At 34.4% G+C, this 20,184-nt stretch overlaps 2 protein-coding genes across 3 annotated transcripts; one reads left to right on the top strand and one right to left on the bottom strand.

The window, feature by feature from the left end:
• The first annotated feature begins 1,020 nt into the window (after positions 1 to 1,020).
• On the top strand, positions 1,021 to 12,624 carry LOC101203479 (pre-mRNA-processing protein 40A). Its single transcript, XM_011655856.2, has 28 exons — positions 1,021 to 1,261; positions 2,249 to 2,401; positions 2,764 to 3,099; positions 3,247 to 3,387; positions 4,457 to 4,530; positions 4,733 to 4,802; positions 5,296 to 5,348; positions 5,463 to 5,520; positions 5,606 to 5,961; positions 6,095 to 6,167; positions 6,380 to 6,478; positions 6,630 to 6,698; positions 6,783 to 6,860; positions 7,008 to 7,094; positions 7,195 to 7,229; positions 7,336 to 7,441; positions 7,701 to 7,781; positions 7,871 to 7,963; positions 8,056 to 8,109; positions 8,198 to 8,314; positions 8,431 to 8,529; positions 10,062 to 10,109; positions 10,184 to 10,273; positions 10,751 to 10,858; positions 10,954 to 11,018; positions 11,117 to 11,219; positions 11,592 to 11,891; positions 11,974 to 12,624. Exons 2-28 carry the CDS (start codon positions 2,369 to 2,371, stop codon positions 12,103 to 12,105), a joined length of 2,958 nt encoding a protein of 985 aa, XP_011654158.1. The 5' UTR covers positions 1,021 to 1,261; positions 2,249 to 2,368; the 3' UTR covers positions 12,106 to 12,624.
• A 398-nt stretch (positions 12,625 to 13,022) lies between these two features.
• Positions 13,023 to 15,062, bottom strand: LOC101203076. Of its 2 annotated transcripts, XM_004141248.3 has the most exons (4): positions 14,769 to 15,062; positions 14,231 to 14,697; positions 13,933 to 13,975; positions 13,023 to 13,816 (listed from the first exon to the last, which is right to left on the bottom strand). In XM_004141248.3, the coding sequence occupies exons 2-4, from the start codon at positions 14,690 to 14,692 to the stop codon at positions 13,305 to 13,307; spliced, it is 1,017 nt and encodes a 338-aa protein (XP_004141296.1). In that variant the 5' UTR covers positions 14,693 to 14,697; positions 14,769 to 15,062; the 3' UTR covers positions 13,023 to 13,304. The 2 variants fall into 2 exon arrangements, with proteins under 2 accessions (XP_004141296.1, XP_004141295.1); XM_004141247.3 differs by having other exon boundaries at positions 14,231 to 15,062.
• Between the last annotated feature and the right edge of the window lie 5,122 nt (positions 15,063 to 20,184).

Below are 20,184 nucleotides of genomic sequence, written 5' to 3'. Positions count from 1 at the left end.
AATCTCACCATGTTCGATGAATGGTTAAATATACTCCATGCTCATTAAATTGATTTTTTCCCCCTTCTTACCAGTTTATGTGAAATGAGATTTCCCACTCCCTTATGCATCATCCACGACTTATAATTTAGACTCGAACAATTAGTTGATCTTTTTCTCCTTTCTAAAGTTGTTGACTCTTTCTGCACAAATTGTTGGATGAAATTTCTATAATGTAACTGCTTTTGAGACTATTATTCGCGTTGACTTTCTTTTTTATTTTAACTTATTGAAAAGACAAAATAACCACCAAACCAAATCTTAAATTATAATTTACAAGAGTAAAGAGACGTTTAGAGTAAGGGTGAATCAAGGTTATGACATCTAGAGAGTTGTGAACTTCTAACGTCATAACGTAAGAAGTTAATAGTGTATAAAATTGATGTTTTTTCAATTATGGAACTCACAAACCTCCTAGACCAAATGAAATAATATTTCACAAATACATATTCTCAACTTCTACTTTCAAACTCTTTAGGCCAAATGTGTCTTTGGCCAAGGATTTTAGAACCAAGAGCAGGGAAGTGACGGCCTAAGGAATTTAAAAGTAGAGATTTTGTTAACTCTACTATTTGTTTGGTCAAATGAGTTATGTGTTTCACCAATAAAATTATCTATTTTATAACTTACCGATCATTGCATCATGGGCCAACTTCTTACTTCTACTGATCCTTGCATCATGAGCCAACTTCTTACTTCTTAGACGGTGTTTGGGACTATCAGCAAGTTATAGCTAACCAATGTATATTAAATAGTATTTTATATGACATAGAATTGTTATTATAATCTTAAATAGTTATTATGGAGACAACTCTTTAGTTGTTCCAATTCTTACCAACATTCTTCTTCGTGTTGTTTCTCTTTTTTTATAAATCATAATTTGATCTTTAAAACGGTGGCTCTGAGTGTGGGATGGCATTTATATAACGATTGGCGAATGTGAACTAAGCACAAATTCACAATTACGATTCCAAGGGTTAATTCCTACACGTAGTAAATAATTTTTAGCCGCGAAGAACCCCTTCCAATCTTTACCCCGCACGTCCTACTCTCTCAATAACTTTCAATTGCTCCTCTACCCTCTACCACTTCTTGGCTTGAACCCTAAAAAACTCGATTTAACCCACCGTGATCCGACCACTCCGGTTCCTTTCCCGCTACCAGTATTCATTTTGGCGCCACCATTCTCCCCACCGCTACTTCGAACAAGAGACCCCTAACTGTGAGTAATCTATTTCTCTCTTTTTCTTTAGGCCCTTTGGCGAACTGGATTCTGCATCGTCTCTACCTAGTTTCCGAGAAACAATCAGGCAAAGGAAATGGATTTGACAAAAAGAACATGTATAACGAGCAGTTGGGTTCTTTACAAATTTTGATATTTGTTTATATTCTCAAAGAGAACCGCGGGTTACCTCTAGAAAGTGAAGTCTAGTTAATTGTATTTTCCGTCACTTATTTGATAGGAAACTTATGTCTCTTGGGAATGGTCTGTCATTGTTCTTCCGTATCCCTCTTGTCTTGAAATTTCTATCATGCCAATTTTCTGGTTATACGGTATTATTGAGATTTCTTGGAGATTGTTAATTTTGAGAGTGAAGAGTGCGGTGATATTCTCACTCGCGCTGCAGGCGGTTGTTGTATTTCCTCTCAATTCTCACTCGCGCTGCAGGCGGTTGTTGTATTTCCTCTCACCTAGCTAGGATTTTGGAGGTTTAGGATGTATAAGAAACAAGAAGGATGATGGGATAGATGTTCAATTGTTTACCCGCGTCCTCATGGTCTAATTTAGACGTATTCTCAATAATCAATTAAAAAGATGATGGATTCAATCCATTATGACTTCCTACTGGGAATTAATTTTCTGAGTTTCTTTGACACTCAAATGTTGCAGGATAAGATAGATTGTTTCATGAGATTAGTTTAGGTGTGTTAAGCTGGTTGCAACATTCACGAATATTGAAAGACTACTGTTCATTTCTGTGCCTAACCATAAGGCCTTTTGCGTCATAAGCAACTCATTGAGATCTTCGGCTGTACAAAAATTTGACAGAAATTTAAGTTCTCTTGCCGGTTGGCTACAGTCCCGATTCTATCAGTATCGTCCAGGAAACTACTCTTGGAAAATTGAAATTAGATAATTTTTTTTAACTGGATATAGGTTCGGATCCAACTAATTATTTCTTAGCTAACATTTTTAAGCTATTTGCAGTTTGGTCTCCATTTTTTGCTTTTGGTGGACTTCATCTGGGAGTTAGCTTGCTGATCTGTTGGTTTTTGAACTCTTGTTATCTTTTTACACTCAAAGCTTGACACTTGGTTATGCTCTGAAATGGAAAATCTGTCTCAGTCCTCAGGTGGACAGGTAACAGAACCCTCTCTTAGTTCTCTCTAGACGTCTCTGATTTCAGCTCTTTATATGCATGTGTGAGTGTTCATACACAGAAGTACCTGTATACATTTTATTGCTTACACTTGCCGACTTAAGCTCAGACATTTAGTTTGTTTGTTCAATTATTATCACAATTTAAAAAATTCCTGGGACTGTTTCCTTTCCTCGTTGGTGTATAGTGTTTGGCTCTTTTGGTTGTTTTCATGGGCGTTCATACTATAAAATTATGGTTCACTGATTCTTGCCGGGTTTGTTTGTACTGATATTTAGTGAAGTCTATGTTCTATTTTATGTCTGTAGAGTTGGTATGAGTCTCTTAGATCTTTCTGCTGCAGTTTCGACCAGTTATCCCAGCTCAACCAGGCCAGGCATTCATTTCATCATCTGCCCAACAGTTTCAGTTAGCAGGGCAGAATATATCTTCATCAAATGTTGGAGTGCCAGCTGGTCAAGTCCAGCCACATCAATATCCTCAATCAATGCCGCAGTTAGTGCAAAGACCTGGCCATCCCAGCTATGTCACTCCTTCGTCCCAGCCCATTCAAATGCCTTATGTTCAGACAAGGCCGCTTACTTCTGTTCCGCCTCAGTCCCAGCAAAATGTGGCTGCACCAAATAATCATATGCATGGTTTGGGTGCTCATGGACTACCTCTTTCTTCACCATATACCGTAATCCCCAATTTCATTACGTGTTGATTACTTGCTTTTTCTGTCAATTCAAGAATACATTTATTTATTTATTATTATTATTCTTTTTGTCTAGTATATTCACTGTCCATTTTTAACTGACACCCAGATGTTGGTTTCATTTCTCAGTTCCAGCCAATGTCACAAATGCATGCGCCTGTTAGTGTTGGTAATAGCCAACCTTGGCTGTCTTCTGCAAGCCAGACTACAAACCTTGTCTCACCAATCGATCAAGCTAACCAGCATTCTTCTGTTTCTGCTGTAAACCCAGTATGTTCAGCTTTCCTTGTTTGCTTTTGTCTGTTTCTATATTCATTGATTGGAGAGTTGATATTGATATTGTATGAAAACATGCCGGAGATGGACTTCAATTTATTGTTTGTTTTTCTTTTTTTTTTACCGTACTTTGTAATTGCCATTTCTCTTCTTTTAACATATTGGAAGTGTTGGTTTATTTATCAAGGCCTTGACAAATGGTCTTAGGAAAGTATAGATGATGGTAGGGATGCATTTGATAAGTAGGGGAAAGTTTTGACCCTGAGTGAGTATTTGTGGAAAAAACTAGAGTTGTATGGGCGGACAGGGGGTGGGGGTGGGATGTGCATTTTGGCCTAATTAACTGGTGCTTAATATGGTTTACAAACAACTTGTGATTTATGCCTTTTGGAGACTCTGTGGAAACTCCTGAAAATTTGACTCCCAAAACGGCATTGCTTTATGAATAGTATCATACTTTATCAGAGAAATGAGCCCAATAGAAGATTGTAGGCAGTTTCATCGTGTGGTGGAGTGTTGTTTCATTGGCTTTTTCATCACCTATATTATTTAAGATTGAGTTAATTGTAAGAAATTTTAAGTAATGGTAGGTTTTTGATAAGATGTACATACAGATTTTAGAATCCTTTTTTTGCTTTTCTTTTTGACAGCTTTGGTTGCTTTAGGTCACTGATTCAAAAGAAGGGCTGAAGTTTTTTGTTTTAGCGTCATAAAAGCAATTATTTTTTATCTGTGATACAAGAAAGAAAGAATTTGATTGAGTGCTTTCACTAAATTACATTATTCTTCTTGGTGTTTCCCTTCAAAATCTTCTTGCAATTACATCGGGTCTGTAATTAGTTCTAAGTGGTATATCTTTTATAAGCCTGTAAGGCAGACACGTTTCTATCTGTAATGTTCAGATTGGACAAAAGGTAAAGATCCGTTTTTCTTAAAAGATGAGTGCTACAACGTTTTTTCTCTGAGAAATTAACACCGATTTCTAATGTTAGCTTCTCACTGCTATTAAGATACTGATCTTCTGAACCCTGATGGGGATTTTTCATGCCATTTGTAACATCAGGCTGCCAATGCTCCTGTGTTCAATCAGCAGTTGTCATCTGATTGGCAAGAGCATGCATCAGCTGATGGAAGAAGGTAATGTTGTATTTATCACTATGGTTATAGCCTTTAGGTTTCTTAAAATCCAAGTTCAAATATTTGTCAACTTGATGTTGTGGCTACGCACGGTTAATTTGTTAATAGTTACTCTGCAGGTTGTATGAATGATTTTAACGCTGTTTGTAGCACTCCACAAGTTTCTCGATTTTTCTTACTGGAATGATATTTCTCTCTCCAGATATTATTACAATAAAAAAACCAAACAGTCTAGTTGGGAGAAGCCATTGGAACTTATGACACCACTTGAGGTAAACCGTAAATGTCATTTTTTTAATCATCTGTTATTCGTACCTATAATGTTGAAGAAAAGGCTTCCCTAGACAAAATTCAGTCATAGATATGCTTTTCTAATATTTTCTTATCATTCATATTCAATATCTTGGGATGTATATGGCTCTGTGGAATACTATTCTTTGGGGTTGGGATGTATAAGTCGAAATCATGACTTTTTTTGGATCTTCTGGCAATTCTGGAATCATGTATGATCTTTCTAGATATGTGTTATATTAGTTATTGGTTTAGCTTCTTTGTGTTTATTTTTTGTATATACATTCTCTATTAAGGTATAAAGGTTTTTTTGTCGGATATTTTGTTTAACTATTTTTTTTATTGTCCTCTTTTGTACTTTAATATTGGTATCGCATCTTTAAAGTTCTCTGTATTTTCATTGTTTTACAACTAGCTCGGATTTCTTTTCCCAAGAAAATATAACTATGTTTCTGATTCAACTAATTGTTACAGAGGGCCGATGCATCAACCGTGTGGAAGGAATTTACTGCTCCAGATGGAAGAAAGTGGGTTCTTTTGTCTTTTTTCACATTCACATATTCAAGATTTTTTAGTGTGTTTCATACTTTGATCTTCATGGTTAAGCATGCACTCTAAATTGTTTAGCATGGTTGGAATAGGTACTATTACAATAAGGTGACGAAGGAATCAAAGTGGACCATGCCAGAAGAATTGAAGGTTAAATCACTCATATCTTTCTCCTCCTATTTTCTTTCAAGATGATATCTTGGCTTTCAATCTAACTTTGTAGATTTGCTTGCAGTTGGCTCGTGAGCAGGCTCAGAAAGAAGCCACCCAAGGAACACAAACAGATATATCTGTTATGGCACCTCAACCTACACTTGCTGCTGGTCTCTCCCACGCTGAAACACCAGCAATTTCTTCTGTTAACTCTAGCATTTCTCCAACGGTATCTGGGGTTGCAACAAGTCCAGTTCCTGTCACTCCTTTTGTTTCTGTATCCAATTCTCCTTCAGTGATGGTTACTGGATCATCAGCCATTACTGGCACACCCATTGCTTCAACAACTAGTGTGTCTGGAACAGTTTCTTCTCAATCTGTTGCTGCTTCTGGAGGTACTGGTCCTCCTGCTGTGGTCCATGCCAATGCTTCGTCAGTGTATGCACTAGTCTTGCTGATATAGTTTCCACATCCATTCTTCCTTGGATAGCAGCTTCAAGTGCGTCTATTATACCAATCAGTTCTGTTCATCGTTGACTTTGTTCTTTGTTCTTTTTTGTTTTTTGAATAGAACTCCTTTTGAAAGTCTTGCATCTCAAGATGTCAAAAATACTGTCGATGGGACTTCCACAGAAGACATTGAGGTAATTTCTAGGAGATTAAAATGCATCTTGCTTGATGAAATATATTGTTTATTTTCTTTTCTGAAACTTAATTTATTACAAGATCTTTCTACTTCTAAATTTGAATAAATAAGCTAGGTTAACTTGGTTAGTTCATCTACCAACTTTTTCAACTTAAATTTGGCTCATAGTTGTCTACTAGCTTTCAGTATAATATTTTAGAGTCATGATAGGAAGCAAGGAAGGGAATGGCAGTTGCAGGAAAAGTTAATGAAACCGTTCTAGAGGAAAAATCTGCTGATGATGAACCATTAGTATTTGCCAACAAGCAGGTACTTTCTGAAAAACATGTTCTTTTGACATAATGTTGGGTTTAAAAGTTTCACTGCCCCAAGGGTATAAATTGTCAATATATTTGCTTGTGCATTTGTTTTCATTATTAGTGTATTTATTTTCTTATTTAAAATATATTTTTAACATCAGGAGGCAAAGAATGCATTTAAAGCACTTTTGGAATCGGTAAATGTTCAGTCTGATTGGACGTGGGAGCAGGTTTGTTTGGTTTAAGACTTCTTTCAAGTTCACGCTACACTTTTTCAATTTTCTTCTTATTGCATGCTAATCCAATCTGACCAGGCCATGCGAGAAATAATTAATGACAAAAGATATGGCGCCTTGAAAACTCTTGGTGAGCGGAAGCAAGCATTTCATGAGGTATTGATATGATTGGACTACAATGATTTTTATTGAAATGTTCGAGATGAAATAGTGCTCTTGTTCACCCTTTCTTCCCTGCAGTTTTTCTTTGCAACAAAGGCAGACTATACTTAATGATTATTTTGATGAATTTTATGTTTTTAGTATTTGGGACATAGAAAAAAATTGGATGCTGAAGAAAGACGCATAAGACAGAAAAAAGCTCGTGAGGAGTTCACCAAGATGTTGGAAGTAAGTTTGTGCAGACAATTTTTTCTCTCATATTCTTTCCATTCTTATTTAATATTGTTAGAGATACTGATTTTTGCTTGCATATGCATTTTTCTTTCAGGAGTCCAAGGAACTCACATCGTCTACCAGATGGAGGTTGGTTGCTTAGTTATATTTTTGGTTATCATTATTTATCTATCTTACTACTTTGTAAAGTCCGTTTGACTGTATAGTTTTTCCTTTCAATTTTTTTGTGGGACAGCAAAGCTGTTAGTATGTTTGAGAATGATGAGCGGTTTAAAGCTGTTGAACGTTCTAGAGACCGGGAGGATCTTTTCGAAAGCTACATAGTGGAACTCGAGAGGAAGGTAGGAATCATTTAGTTATTCATGCACTTGCATGAATTAGTATGTGGGCAGGTTTGTGTGTGAGCGGGCGGTAGTGTAGGGAAATTAAAAAGTGACTAAGAATTTTGCCATTCGTAAAAAAAAATTGAAATTGTATTGACTACATGAAGAACTTACCAAAAATGGCTAATAGCTGGACTGGAAAAACATATTTTTTAGCTTGATAACCTGTTACTATAACCTCTTGTACGTAGAAAGTCTGACATTCTCTTAAATTCAGGAAAAAGAAAGGGCTGCAGAGGAGCACAAGAAAAATATTGCTGAATATAGGAAATTCCTTGAGTCATGTGATTACATAAAGGTATTTTCCTCAAGGATTTGGGAGATATAAAATTAGATTTACCTATTCCTTATTATCGCTTGTTCTCTTGATTGTCTTCTGTGGTTTAGGTTAGCAGCCAGTGGCGAAAAGTACAAGATCGGTTGGAAGATGATGAAAGATGCTCACGTCTTGAGAAACTTGATCGCTTGCTTATTTTCCAGGCACACCTTTTATTTTGATTTGATTTGATTTGATTTGATTTTCTGGTTGTGTATTCAAACTTAAATTCTATGCCGTATTTTGGTTGGGACAGGACTATATACGTGACTTGGAAAAAGAGGAAGAGGATCAGAAGAAGATACAAAAGGTCTTATTGTACAATTAATTTTATCATTTATGATAGTTAATCTTGTCAAGGACATAGGACACTGACATTCGGGTTTAACCACTTGAAGGAACGTGTTCGACGAATTGAAAGAAAAAACCGTGACGAGTTCCGCAAACTCATGGAAGAACACATTGCTGCTGGTGTTTTTACTGCTAAAACTTTCTGGCGTGATTACTGTTTGAAGGTACAGAACTTTTAATGTGCTGCAGTGCATTGGCATTTGGATTAGGAATCTTTCCGCCCCTTCCTGATTTATTTATTATTTTATTTTATTTATATATTTATTTATTTATTTGCTAGGTTAAGGAATTGCCTCAGTATCAAGCTGTTGCTTCAAATACATCTGGCTCAACACCAAAGGACTTATTTGAGGATGTTCTAGAGGATTTGGAGAATAAGGTTATCATCTTGTATTACTGTGTCTGTTTTTTCTCCTCGCGTCTCCACACTTAATTTCCTTTGCAACCTTCTTCCATGGAATATGTTATCCAATATCTTACGCTTATATACACAAAATATTTAACATACTGCGGGAGTAAATATACCTGGAAATGCACTGTGAATAAAGGTATTTAGCACGTCGTTTGTCCTCGAGTCCTTTTTCTGGTAGAAATTCTTTTGATGATTGAGAATAACATTAGACCACCAACTTCTAATGTTTTAGGAGGTGATTTTTTCTGGAAAGCCGCTCGTGACGTTTTAGGAGGTGTTTGGTGTAAGGGGTGGAATAGTGAAAAGTAAGGAGTCATAAAGTTTAGGCAGTTGTGAACTCCTGGGGCAGACAATGTAGGAGTTGATCAGGCATAAAATTGAATTTTTAGTGGTAAGACCCACAAACTTTTTGGGCCAAACAAGAGGTGGAGTTCACAACTCCAAACTCCTTGGATCAAACACACTCTTAATGTCTAGTTTTCAACATTTTAATTTGCAGCAACTTTAGTATCGGAGAATTTCGGATCTTCCCATCCATTCAAAACAATGAACAAAAACTTTGGCCTATGCAATTGAAAAATGGTGCTTGCTATGTGTGATAGAACACTGATACTGATAGGATTGTTCTTTATTCAATTGGTAAAATGAGATTCAGTACAATATCAGATTGATGAAGTATCAATCTGGACACGAAATTACAGTAACAAGAAGAAAATGAAATCTCTCTCTCTGTTATCCTTACTCTCAGGATGAACAGCACTTCACAAAATGAATCCCCCCTCTCACAGACGCTCTCCCTTCTATTTAAACCTCTCCCTTCCCTCCTAAGTAACTGTGTGCCCCAGAACTAGTGCTAACACTCCCATTTACGTGTGCTTTCTCTCTCTTCCGTCTCTTACTCTGTTTTAATATTATTGGAGGTCTAACACTATGCCTACATAGACGTGAAATTATATCAAACGAACTTGGCTACAGTCTTCTTAATTAGATTCATCGAATCCAGATTTATGGGAATCCAGGTGGGGAGGGGTAGCAAGTTGCTGTTTCTTGATCTAATGTGTAGTCTGTAGTCTAATTGATAGAAACATTGGATAAAGAATGAGAGAATACAGGGGCATACAAAATAAACTAAGCCTACAAAAACCCCATTAAAGAAAGGGGACCGACTGTTAAACTTAGCAGATGATAGGAGTTGTTGCGTTTACAAATTTTGTTGCCATGTGAATTTCCCTCTGATCCCCAGCTTCTTTGTTACGCCCAAAATTTGAAGGTTGTTATAACCTGAAAAGAATATTCCAAGACCTCCTGCCTGCATTTTTCTTATCCCTAAAAAATAGTTTCAAAGTGCATCGATGGATTCTCTCATTTTATTTCCGTAATTTGTCATAACTTTATGTTATAGTTCAGATGTCTGCCTTGTATTGTTGTTAAAGCCTAGTTGCTTTTGAAATTTCACTGTCAAGCTCACATTTACCACTCTTCTCTCTCCAAACTTCCAGTATCATGAAGAAAAAACTCAGATAAAAGATGTGGTGAAGGCAGCGAAGGTAGTATTATCAAAATCTTTATTAACAGTTGCTGCTGCAGAATCCATTTTTAATTTTAACGGAATGCTTTTCAGATAACTATCACTTCATCATGGACATTTGATGACTTTAAAGCTGCCATTGAAGAGAGTGGTTCTCTTGCAGTTTCAGATATAAATTTTAAGGTACTACTGAACCCTTCTATCCACTAACTGTACCTCCCTCTCCCTCCGAATATATGGTTTTACTTAAAGATTTATGACATGGTTAACTTTATTTGTTCTGGTGTGAAGTATAATATGTTTTTTATTTGTACGGTTTCATTTTTCTATTTTCCTGAAACAAAAATTGCATTTTGGTCTCATAAGTTGAGATAGCTACAATGCTTATAATATCTGATCAGGAGGTGTAAACTTAATCTTATAAATATCTGTTGTTAAATCAGTCCTGGAAAGCCTAACGCTTAGTTTGCATCTACGAATGCCATTCTTACTCCCAAATTCCTGTTGTTGACTCTAGGCCCATAAATCCTTTATGTGAAAAATTTCACTGCATTGTCTATACCTTTAATATTACATCCTTTGGTTTGTTTTTGGCAATCACATCGGTGAACATGATGTGTGTTTTGGGCTATTAATAATACCCTTCGTACCTTGTTGAAGCTTGTATATGAGGACTTACTAGAACGAGCCAAAGAAAAGGAGGAGAAAGAAGCTAAAAGGCGTCAACGTCTAGCTGATGACTTCTCAGGACTGCTCCAGTCACTCAAGGTATTTTAGAACTGTTGATCGCATGTGAGACAACTTTTGGCTGACTGTTTTCTCTAACAGCAAGCTGATCTACAATGGTTGTTTCTGTGATGCAGGAGATTACAACTTCTTCCAACTGGGAGGATAGCAAACAGCTTTTTGAAGAGAGTGAAGAGTATAGGTAGCTTTTAAAGATTTCTATTATTTATGATAATTTCGTTTTTGGGTGCTCAAATTTCTGGTCTATTTGGACTTTCATTTTCTTCTGCTGTGGCGTAGATCAATCGGGGAAGAGAGCTTTGCGAAGGAAGTTTTTGAGGAACACATCACACATTTACAAGAAAAGGCAAAAGAAAAGGAACGCAAGCGTGAGGAGGAGAAGGTGTAGTATATTTCTCTTATTCTTGATTAATTTGAAGTTCCTACTTTTGAGTCATTCATTGAAGGTTTTTTAGTTTATTTGCTTAGAGATGTCTTTTCGACAATGCCTCTTGGTTTGTGTGGTTATAGCTTAGCTTTTATTTATCTAATTTTATATATGGAACCAAGCATGGTGACCCTTGTTTTTCCTTCAAATAAGTTATTATTTTGATGCCAAAGTCCTTGGTAATTTACTTCAAAAACAAAAAAAAAAAAGTCGTTGGTAATTCAATTCCTCTGTTAAAATATAGATGGGTTCCCCGAAAACTTTAACAAAAGTTAAATGATCAACTGTTTGGATTTTTTCTCCTCCTGAGAACTTCTATTTTCACAGGCTAAAAAGGAAAAAGAACGAGAGGAAAAAGAGAAGCGGAAGGAAAAAGAGCGTAAGGAGAAGGACAGAGAACGTGAAAAAGAAAAGGGGCGGGTCAAGAAGGATGAAACAGATAGTGAAAATGTAGATGTGAGCGATACTCATGTCTACAGAGAAGACAAGAAAAGGGACAAAGACAAAGATAGGAAACATCGGAAGCGACATCATAGTGCCACTGATGATGGTGCTTCTGATAAAGATGAGAGAGAGGAGTCTAAGAAGTCCCGCAAACATGGCAGTGACCGAAAAAAATCAAGGAAGGCACGTGAATGTCCTCATAGATGCTTGTGGCTTTGTTTTCTTTAATGATAACGTAAATTAAATCTCTGTCTACATTTGGCAGCATGCATATTCACCTGAATCAGACAGTGAGAATAGGCACAGAAGGCACAAGAGAGATCATCGAGACGGCTCCCGTAGAAATCATGATGAACTTGAAGATGGGGAGCTTGGCGAGGATGGTGAAATTCAATAGTTATTTTTTCTTGATATCAGGAATTTTCTTTGACATTTTGGAGGGGCCAGCCATCCACCAGCATGATCAATGTGGTAAAAAGAGCCAGTGGTGGTGATGGAAAACTTCTGGAAAAGGATTCTTTTGAAGAGGAGATGAAGGGTGACCCGGTTATCATTCTTCCATTATCTGTTAGTGGATATATACTTCTGTTAGTGTTCCTTAGAGGAGTTATTGGCGTATATGATGAACCAGCCATTTGGTTGGATGGAAGCCTTATTTATTTTTCGAGCTGGTTTTGTAAGTTGCGTCTTCCCTTTAACATCTTTTGTACTTCTGTTAGAGAGTAAATCCAAATGCTGCTTATTTGCGGTTCTTTTTTACTGACAGAAGTTCAATTATTGAGATTTTCTTGAAGACGATTTTACAGCATAAATCGTAGACAGAATAAAAACAATTGGAAGAATGTACTAATTGTGACACCGTTCATTAAAATTGTGTTTACAGCCCATCGTGGTTGATAGAACTTCTTTTTGGTCAGAGTTTCAACCTTTTTTGTCTATAAATTTTAACATTTTGTACCTGTCTGGTCTTTCTAAAACCAAAAGGTGAAAGACAAATTAATTGCTTGGTGGATTACTGTGCCTGAAATGGACAACGGAAGGAATCACTTTATGCCGACAATCACATTGAATAGACATCTCAGGTCGTGCAATGTGTCTTCTATTTGAAATGATTCAATTCTGAATATGTGGTTTTGGAGTGTTTAAGAGATATTTAGGAGCTTGTTAAATGGTTTAGGTTTTTGCAAAAAGCAGTAGGTTCATGAATCAGTTGGAGAAGCTTCTACGATACGAGATGATGGTTTAATACGTATGCATGTGTGTAATGTTTTGTGCATATAGATCTTTATTACTGCTGCATTGCACGCTAACTGATATCAATAAAAGAATCAGTATTTGGCTAGTCATAGATGTTTTCATACACGTTAATCTGAGATCAGCTCGGTTGATTACTCTAATTTACCTCACAATTGTTGGACTTCACTCAAATTAGTTGTTGTCATACACGGTCCACTCTCTTTTTTTTTTTGGGCTAGAACAGCTTGGAAATTTTATATACTAAATTATGTAGAATGCCTTTTGTTTTGTTTCTTCTTTTGTTGAATATCGCAAATATGCATTGGAATCTTTGTATAACTGAAGCCAAAGGGTTGTTGGTCATAGATTATCAATTAGTTCTTTAACAACTTCATTAATGATCTCTTTGAGAATGAATTCTCCAATTTCTGTTCCTATAAGCTGCTTCTGTGGCTTGAAATCTCTCCATTCTGCTGCTGAAGATAAGTAATCGGAGAAGAGTAAATTTGATAAATTTGCTTCTTTCACAATTGCTTCCTTCTCACAGATTATCCTCCCAGCTTCTTCAGAACCTATTCTACTGCCCTGCTTGGATTGGGCCTCCACCACTTCCCTTACACAGTTAAAAAGTAGTTGCTTCGTTTGATGGATTACCCTTTTGGATATCAGGAGCTGAGATGCAGGGTTGGATGCTACAAGTTCCGGCAGTTCTGCAGTCTCTATGCCACTTGTTTTCTCCGTCGCTGCAGAGTAAAGAAGCAACTCCCAGAGAGTGGCTGACAGAATTGAATCTTCTGGAACTTTCTTCTGTAGAGGAATGCCATTGCGTAATCGATTATCGTTTGATCTTGCTCGAATTAGACTCCGCTTCCCTGTTTTCATGTCATTTTGAAGTTTTGAAAGACATTAGAGGCTCTGTATATAGTGTGGTAACTTCATGGACATGGAAGATGAAAATCATTGTCTAGTCCAGGTCTGAGTTGCTTACTTGGTTCCATACTCCTAGACACCAGCTTTTTTCCTGCTGCAGCCTGTTCGGTGTCGTTAGTTCAAAAGAAAACTAAATTTTCTCAACAACTTGAAAAATGTTACATGGTTAATCATAAAGAAAGTTGTAAATGATAGATTGCTTATTTTGGATTTCTTTTAACGTACATATGATTTTTAAAAAAGTGCCTTGCATTTCAAATAGATTTTGATGAATTGGGTGTCTGGGACAAGTTGTAAATGTAATCTGAAAACTATGTGAACAGATTTGGACCAAAACTTAAATATAATGGCCGTACCTTCACTACTTGAAAGTTGCAGGGTTCTGGAGCTTCGAAAGTGTTTGAAGTTGATGAATTAGCATGTCGTCCTCTTGTCGAAGAGAGCGTTTCTTCATCATCTTTTCCAGAAACGGAATGGACTGTCTTCCGGGAGCTACAGGGAGACAAAAAGTTGTCTGATTCTGCAACTCTCTTGCAACCAACACTAAAAATCCAACCATTTTTTCCCAAATCCTTATTTTGCTGCTTCCTATTGATAAAAACAAGCTTCTTACACGAATTCTTCAGTAAAGTATTAATCTCCATAAATCCCTTTCCAAACTTCATAATGCTGTCTAATTTTCCCCCACTGCAGGCAAGACCACTTCCCCTACTCAAGCTCTTTCTTGAGTAATAGTCTCTCTCAGAAAGGTATTCCTCCAACTTGAAAGGTTCTTGCTGTTCTTGCAGAAGTTGTCTCAATGGTGATCTTGGTGTCATGGATGCTATCAAAAAGAGAGTTTGAAATGTAAGTGGAGAATAGAAGAACATATAACAATAAGAAAAGGAAACTCACTTTAGAACAGAGAATTATGTGGTGCAGATTAATAAATCATGGATAGATCAGAAAAAAAAAATGCTTATCTGTCAGAATCTGATTTATCATAGCCTTGAAACTGACTTCGAAAAGATTGACTATTTATGATTGTTGATACTGAGAAGCAACTATTACTAGGTAAAATTGGCATTTAACTGCTAAGGACTGCTGCCACCATGTAATGTTTATGCCTTAGCTGTTTTTTTGTAGGCATTTTGTTTTCTTATACATTTTTCTGTCAAATCATTGCTTGTCTATACCTGTGGCTTTCTCAATCTTTACCTCTTTCATTGTACATGAAAACGAAGATATAGGGAAGATCTCATTACAGCAATGCAGGTGCCTTAGCTCCATTTGGTCAATGATTAACTGACCATTTGAAATAATATAAGAAAGAATTAAAAAAAGGGTCCAGTAGTTTTATTTTTTGTCAGAACGGCTACAGAAAAGCCATCGGTAGGTATCTGAAGCCTTTGTTTCTTGTTGATTATGAGAGTTCTGTTTGAGATTGATTATTAGTTCTGTCAAGCCTATCATTTTAGTTCTGTCACGCCTATCATTTTTATTAGTCTGCTGTTACTTTCCTGCCATGCACGAATCTGAGGTTCCTTTCAGCCAATGTTGCTTTAAGAAATAAAGCTGTTGGGAAATGGAAGTGTTGGTTTTGAAATTTGGTACTAACCGTAAATTTATATTTCTGAATGTCTTGCACAATAGAGATAAAGATAAAGCTCACACCTGTGTGATGCTTGGCCACCAACACTCAGATGATTAACTTAATATTGTCTAAAGAGAGCGAGGAGTTGAGAGTTTAGGATGAGTTTTAGAATATCTCTCAATTATATAGACGTAGGGGTTTCATATATAAAACAGTTATGTGCTAATTAACTTATGCGGTGATTGATCAGGCCCTTTGTGAGTCGTCAGATTTATTTTTACTAGTGACCCAAACATGTGCAAAAGTACAACACTTCGACATATTTTTTTTGCCTTTATAGGGTATGCCTCCTCAAGTTTACGACAGTCTCTTAGGTGTCATGGTTCTATGGTCAACAATATGGATTGATCTCCATCTACTTGAACAAATAAATTTATAACTTGTTGGCCTATGAGTCGGTTTCCATACCTAACAAAAAAGTGTCAACTTTTTCATCCAGTATAGAAAGAGATGCCAAATCTTCGATCTTGCCATGAAATTGGTTCAGGTAAAGGAATCTAATTAACAAGAAAATCTGAAGAGATATTTTCATATTCTTAGTTTTCTTTTTCTTTTTTCTTCAAGAAAATGAATGGCTATAAGAACAGCAATTTTCTTTTCTGGTAAAATTTTGTAAGTGTTTAATTTTCAGTACTTGGATTCATAGAAGTGGAAAAGGATGGGAGTTTGTTTCTACCATCAACTCTCCTGCTGGCCCTGACCCCATTTTTAGATTTCTTTATGACTCTACAAAGATCCTATATTCTGAGACATTATTTTCCTATGAATACAACAAAATTATCTTTGTTTTTGCTTCACTCTAAACTTGTAGTTTTTTCTCTTCATTGCAGAAAAAGACAAAGCTGATTTGTATTTGCTTGGATTTAATGTTACTTTTGGGGGGAGGGAGAATATTGAAGGAAAATCTTAAAAAGTTACCAGTAACTTGAATGGATAAATAATTATATTCCACATTTCGATTCACAAAAAGTTAGAGTAGTAACATTTGAACCAAACAGCTACAAAAATTCTAAGGTTAAAGCTGGTGAATATGAATGGTATTGCATTGGATAGTATAGTAGTGAGGCTTATGAATGAAAATAAGAAAAATAATTAGGTTGCACTTATCTCAAACATTGTTATATGACATTTTTTTAAACAAATTTTGTGGGCAAAGGAAAGGGGAAGTATTCAATTATGTGCAACACGAACATTGTTCATAAAGAAAAAATCAGTAGCATTATAATATTTTAATTTTTTCTTCTTCGAGAGAATGAGAAAAATGATGAGAAATATCTATCTCGTTAACACGATTAGTGTACCTTTTGAGATGTGTAATATTTTCTTTTTCACTAAACCCTTCTTAAAAAAAAAATCAATTAAGAACTTTAAAAGGTAAGTTACTATAATCTTTTGACAGTTACAATTCATAATCTATAATAACTAACTAACTTAGCGTTCTTAACTATCCTTAAACTTTTAAAAAATGTTTAAAATTTTTATCTTTTCTATTTTCTATTTTCTATTAGTTAGGTAGGTCTGCAGGATTTATTGAATATATATACATAGAAAAAAAATCAAAATTTTACAAAAATTAGTAATATTTACAAAATTAGGAAAGAGATCCTCCTAATAAGAATAAAAACTTAGATAATTTAGAAATCTCATCAATAAAAAACTTGATGGCAATTATATTCAAATTTATGCTAACCTCATCATTTTTTAAAAAGTATAATAGAATTAGAGAATTTGAACTACAAACTACTTAATCTATAATATATATTTATATCTTGGTAAGATGTTTGATAAATATGACCATTAAAGATTAACTAATAAAACTATCCTAAATGACTATCATTCCCAAACCAACTATACATTTGCTGATATTCAAAGTCTAATTAAAATATGAACATATAATCATAAAAGCATGGATCAAAAAGTTTAGTTGAACGCACACTTAATATATTCATAGATCAAGGAGGCTTTTGTCAAAATTAGTCTTAAAGCATATATTCAAATACATGAATTACATGTAAGTATATGTATTTGAATGACATGAATTACTAAAGAAAAATACATGCAACATTTTCCTATATGTATATTTAGTAATGATTAATATTTGAGTGTATCCTAACATCACTTATCTTCGTGCATCTCACCAAATTGTTTAATCATAACTTGTTATATGATCAAAATTTGATTTTTTTTCTATTTTAGAATATTTTAATAGTCTTTGGATATGAATGACGAGAAGGGTGATACCATGATACACTAAAGTAACACGTGCATTTGTTAGTATTTAATATTGATGTCTTCTAAGGTACGTACATCCCTATTAGTATATGGTAGTAAATAATTTGTTTGATAATTTGTGTAAGTATAGGAGATCAATTTTTTTGACCTTATTTCTTGAATTATTGTGTCAATTAGAGAGATTAGTAGGTTTGGAACAACTTTTAATTAAGCAAAATGCACTTAATTATTCCCTAAAAGTTGAGTGTGTTTTTTATATATACCATCTCTTCTCATAACTTCTTGCAAAGTAAAGAGAAGAAATTATAATGATCAAAGAGACAAACTTTAGCTTTCACTTTATAATTCTCTCTTAATATTGGCATGATCCAAAAGAGAGAGACCTCAGACAGATTTCTCAGTCAAAAGAAAATCTATGAACTTTTTATGCCTTTTTCATCTGGTTGGTTGCTTCATTGTAATTTCCACACACACACACACCCTTTTCTCTCTTCTTCCTTATCTCTTCTCCTTTTTATTTCCTCTCTCTCTTTTTCCCACTCTCTTCTTATAAAGCAATCCATCAAATTTCTATTTCTATTAATCATATGTCACTGCTAATAGACTTTTATCAGTATATCTATCGATACTGTTAATGACGTCCATTGGTGACATTTGATAGAAACTAATATAAGAAATAATTACTATATATTTTCAACAATTTTACTAGCTATAGCAAAATATATAAACCATATCGTTGAAATATATCATATCGTTGGTGATCTTTCAAATAAGCATGTCTATCGTTGATATACATTATTATATTTTGTAAATTTTTAAAAATATTTGTTATACATTTAATTGTTATTTCTAAAGTTACTACCCGTTATCATTACCTACAAAAAAAAATAGGAAAAGAAAAAGAGAATAATATAAAAGAAAAAAAGACATGACCAAAACCAAAGTCTTATATATATATATATATACCTTCAACATCAGTCGGCATTTCCCAAAGGTTATTTTTCGTAAAAGGAATGGCTAAATAATAAACTTTCATATCAACTTTTTCTTTTGTTCTTCCTTTTTTATATATTTGTTGGTGGAAAATCAAAAAAAAAAAAAAAAAACTATGACCTTTATAATTTTAATTTTGTTTGAAAAATAAATATACAAAATGTGTCTCTAACTTTGATGTTCTCCCATGTATTTGGCTGTGTAAAGTAGGTGTGATTTTAGATATACCTTGAATTTGGATTAGATATGTCTTCTCCCCCCACTTTGTTTATATTGGACGACACATTGAATCTTATTCTTTGCTGAGTCTAACATTTAACACATCCATTCCTTTTTATTTTCTCTCCTTCCTCATCTTAAACATTAAACATTCTTCCACTTATTCTATACTACATATGTACATTGATAGTTACCGATATGTTTTTACCAAAATGACGTTGATAGACATTGATAAAAATCTATCTGTGATTATCATGGATAAAATCCAAAAATTTTGTTACAACTTTTAAATATTTTAATTTATTTTGTTATTTTTAAAAATATTCCAACATAAATTCTAAATGAAAAATATATATAATACTTAAAAAAATTAAATAATTATCAAATAGCTGGGTTGTACGAAGAAGCAGACGGCATATTAAGTTTTCAAACTTAATTATTATTGGTAAAAGAGTTCTTGAAGTACACAAAGTTCTTAATTTTGAGTACACGTGTATAGACTGTTAAGATTTATAGACATAGAAAAATATTTAGGTGCATTTCAAGTAAGACATATTTTTGTGCACATTCTGCCAATATAATCATAACCGGCCATCTAACGAATTTTGGCTTCTTTTTTCTTTTATATATGAATGATGCTTATATATATGGAACTATCTAGAGAGAGATTTATCTCTAAAATGGAGAAAATAAGAGCATATCATCATATCATTATCATAATCGCTCTCCAATACCCTACACCATAACTTACTCATTTTCAATATCTTCTAGCAAGTTCGTATATATTTTTTTAAGTTTATTTACTTTTAATTTACATAGAAAAATTTTCAATAAAACATGAATGTGATCAGCAATATATATCATACTTGAACATATACAAAGATCTACACACATTTCTATGCTTTTCACTTTCGTCACAAATGGAAGAATTAAAATATAGTTCAAGAAAAAATGAAAATAACTCGGTCGTATGAAAAATGACGAATATTGAAATATAGAAAGTTAAATATATTTTTCAAATATCTCTCATGTGCTTATTTCACTTCTCTTTACATTTTTCGGCCCTTTTATGGTTGAAGAGTTCATTTTTTCAAACTCTTTTTCTGTTTATTTAAATCTTTTACCGTTGTTGACTGAACACTAACATTTGTTGTCAAATATTACTGCAGGATTTGACATTATAATATATCTTCTTATCTATTGAGTTACATTATATACAATTACTCCAATGTT

The sequence above is a fragment of the Cucumis sativus genome, chromosome 4 (assembly GCF_000004075.3).
Source record: "Cucumis sativus cultivar 9930 chromosome 4, Cucumber_9930_V3, whole genome shotgun sequence".
Lineage (NCBI taxonomy): Eukaryota > Viridiplantae > Streptophyta > Magnoliopsida > Cucurbitales > Cucurbitaceae > Cucumis > Cucumis sativus.
Note: the sequence above shows the minus strand (reverse complement) of the source record. Positions and strands in the feature narration are given on the sequence as shown.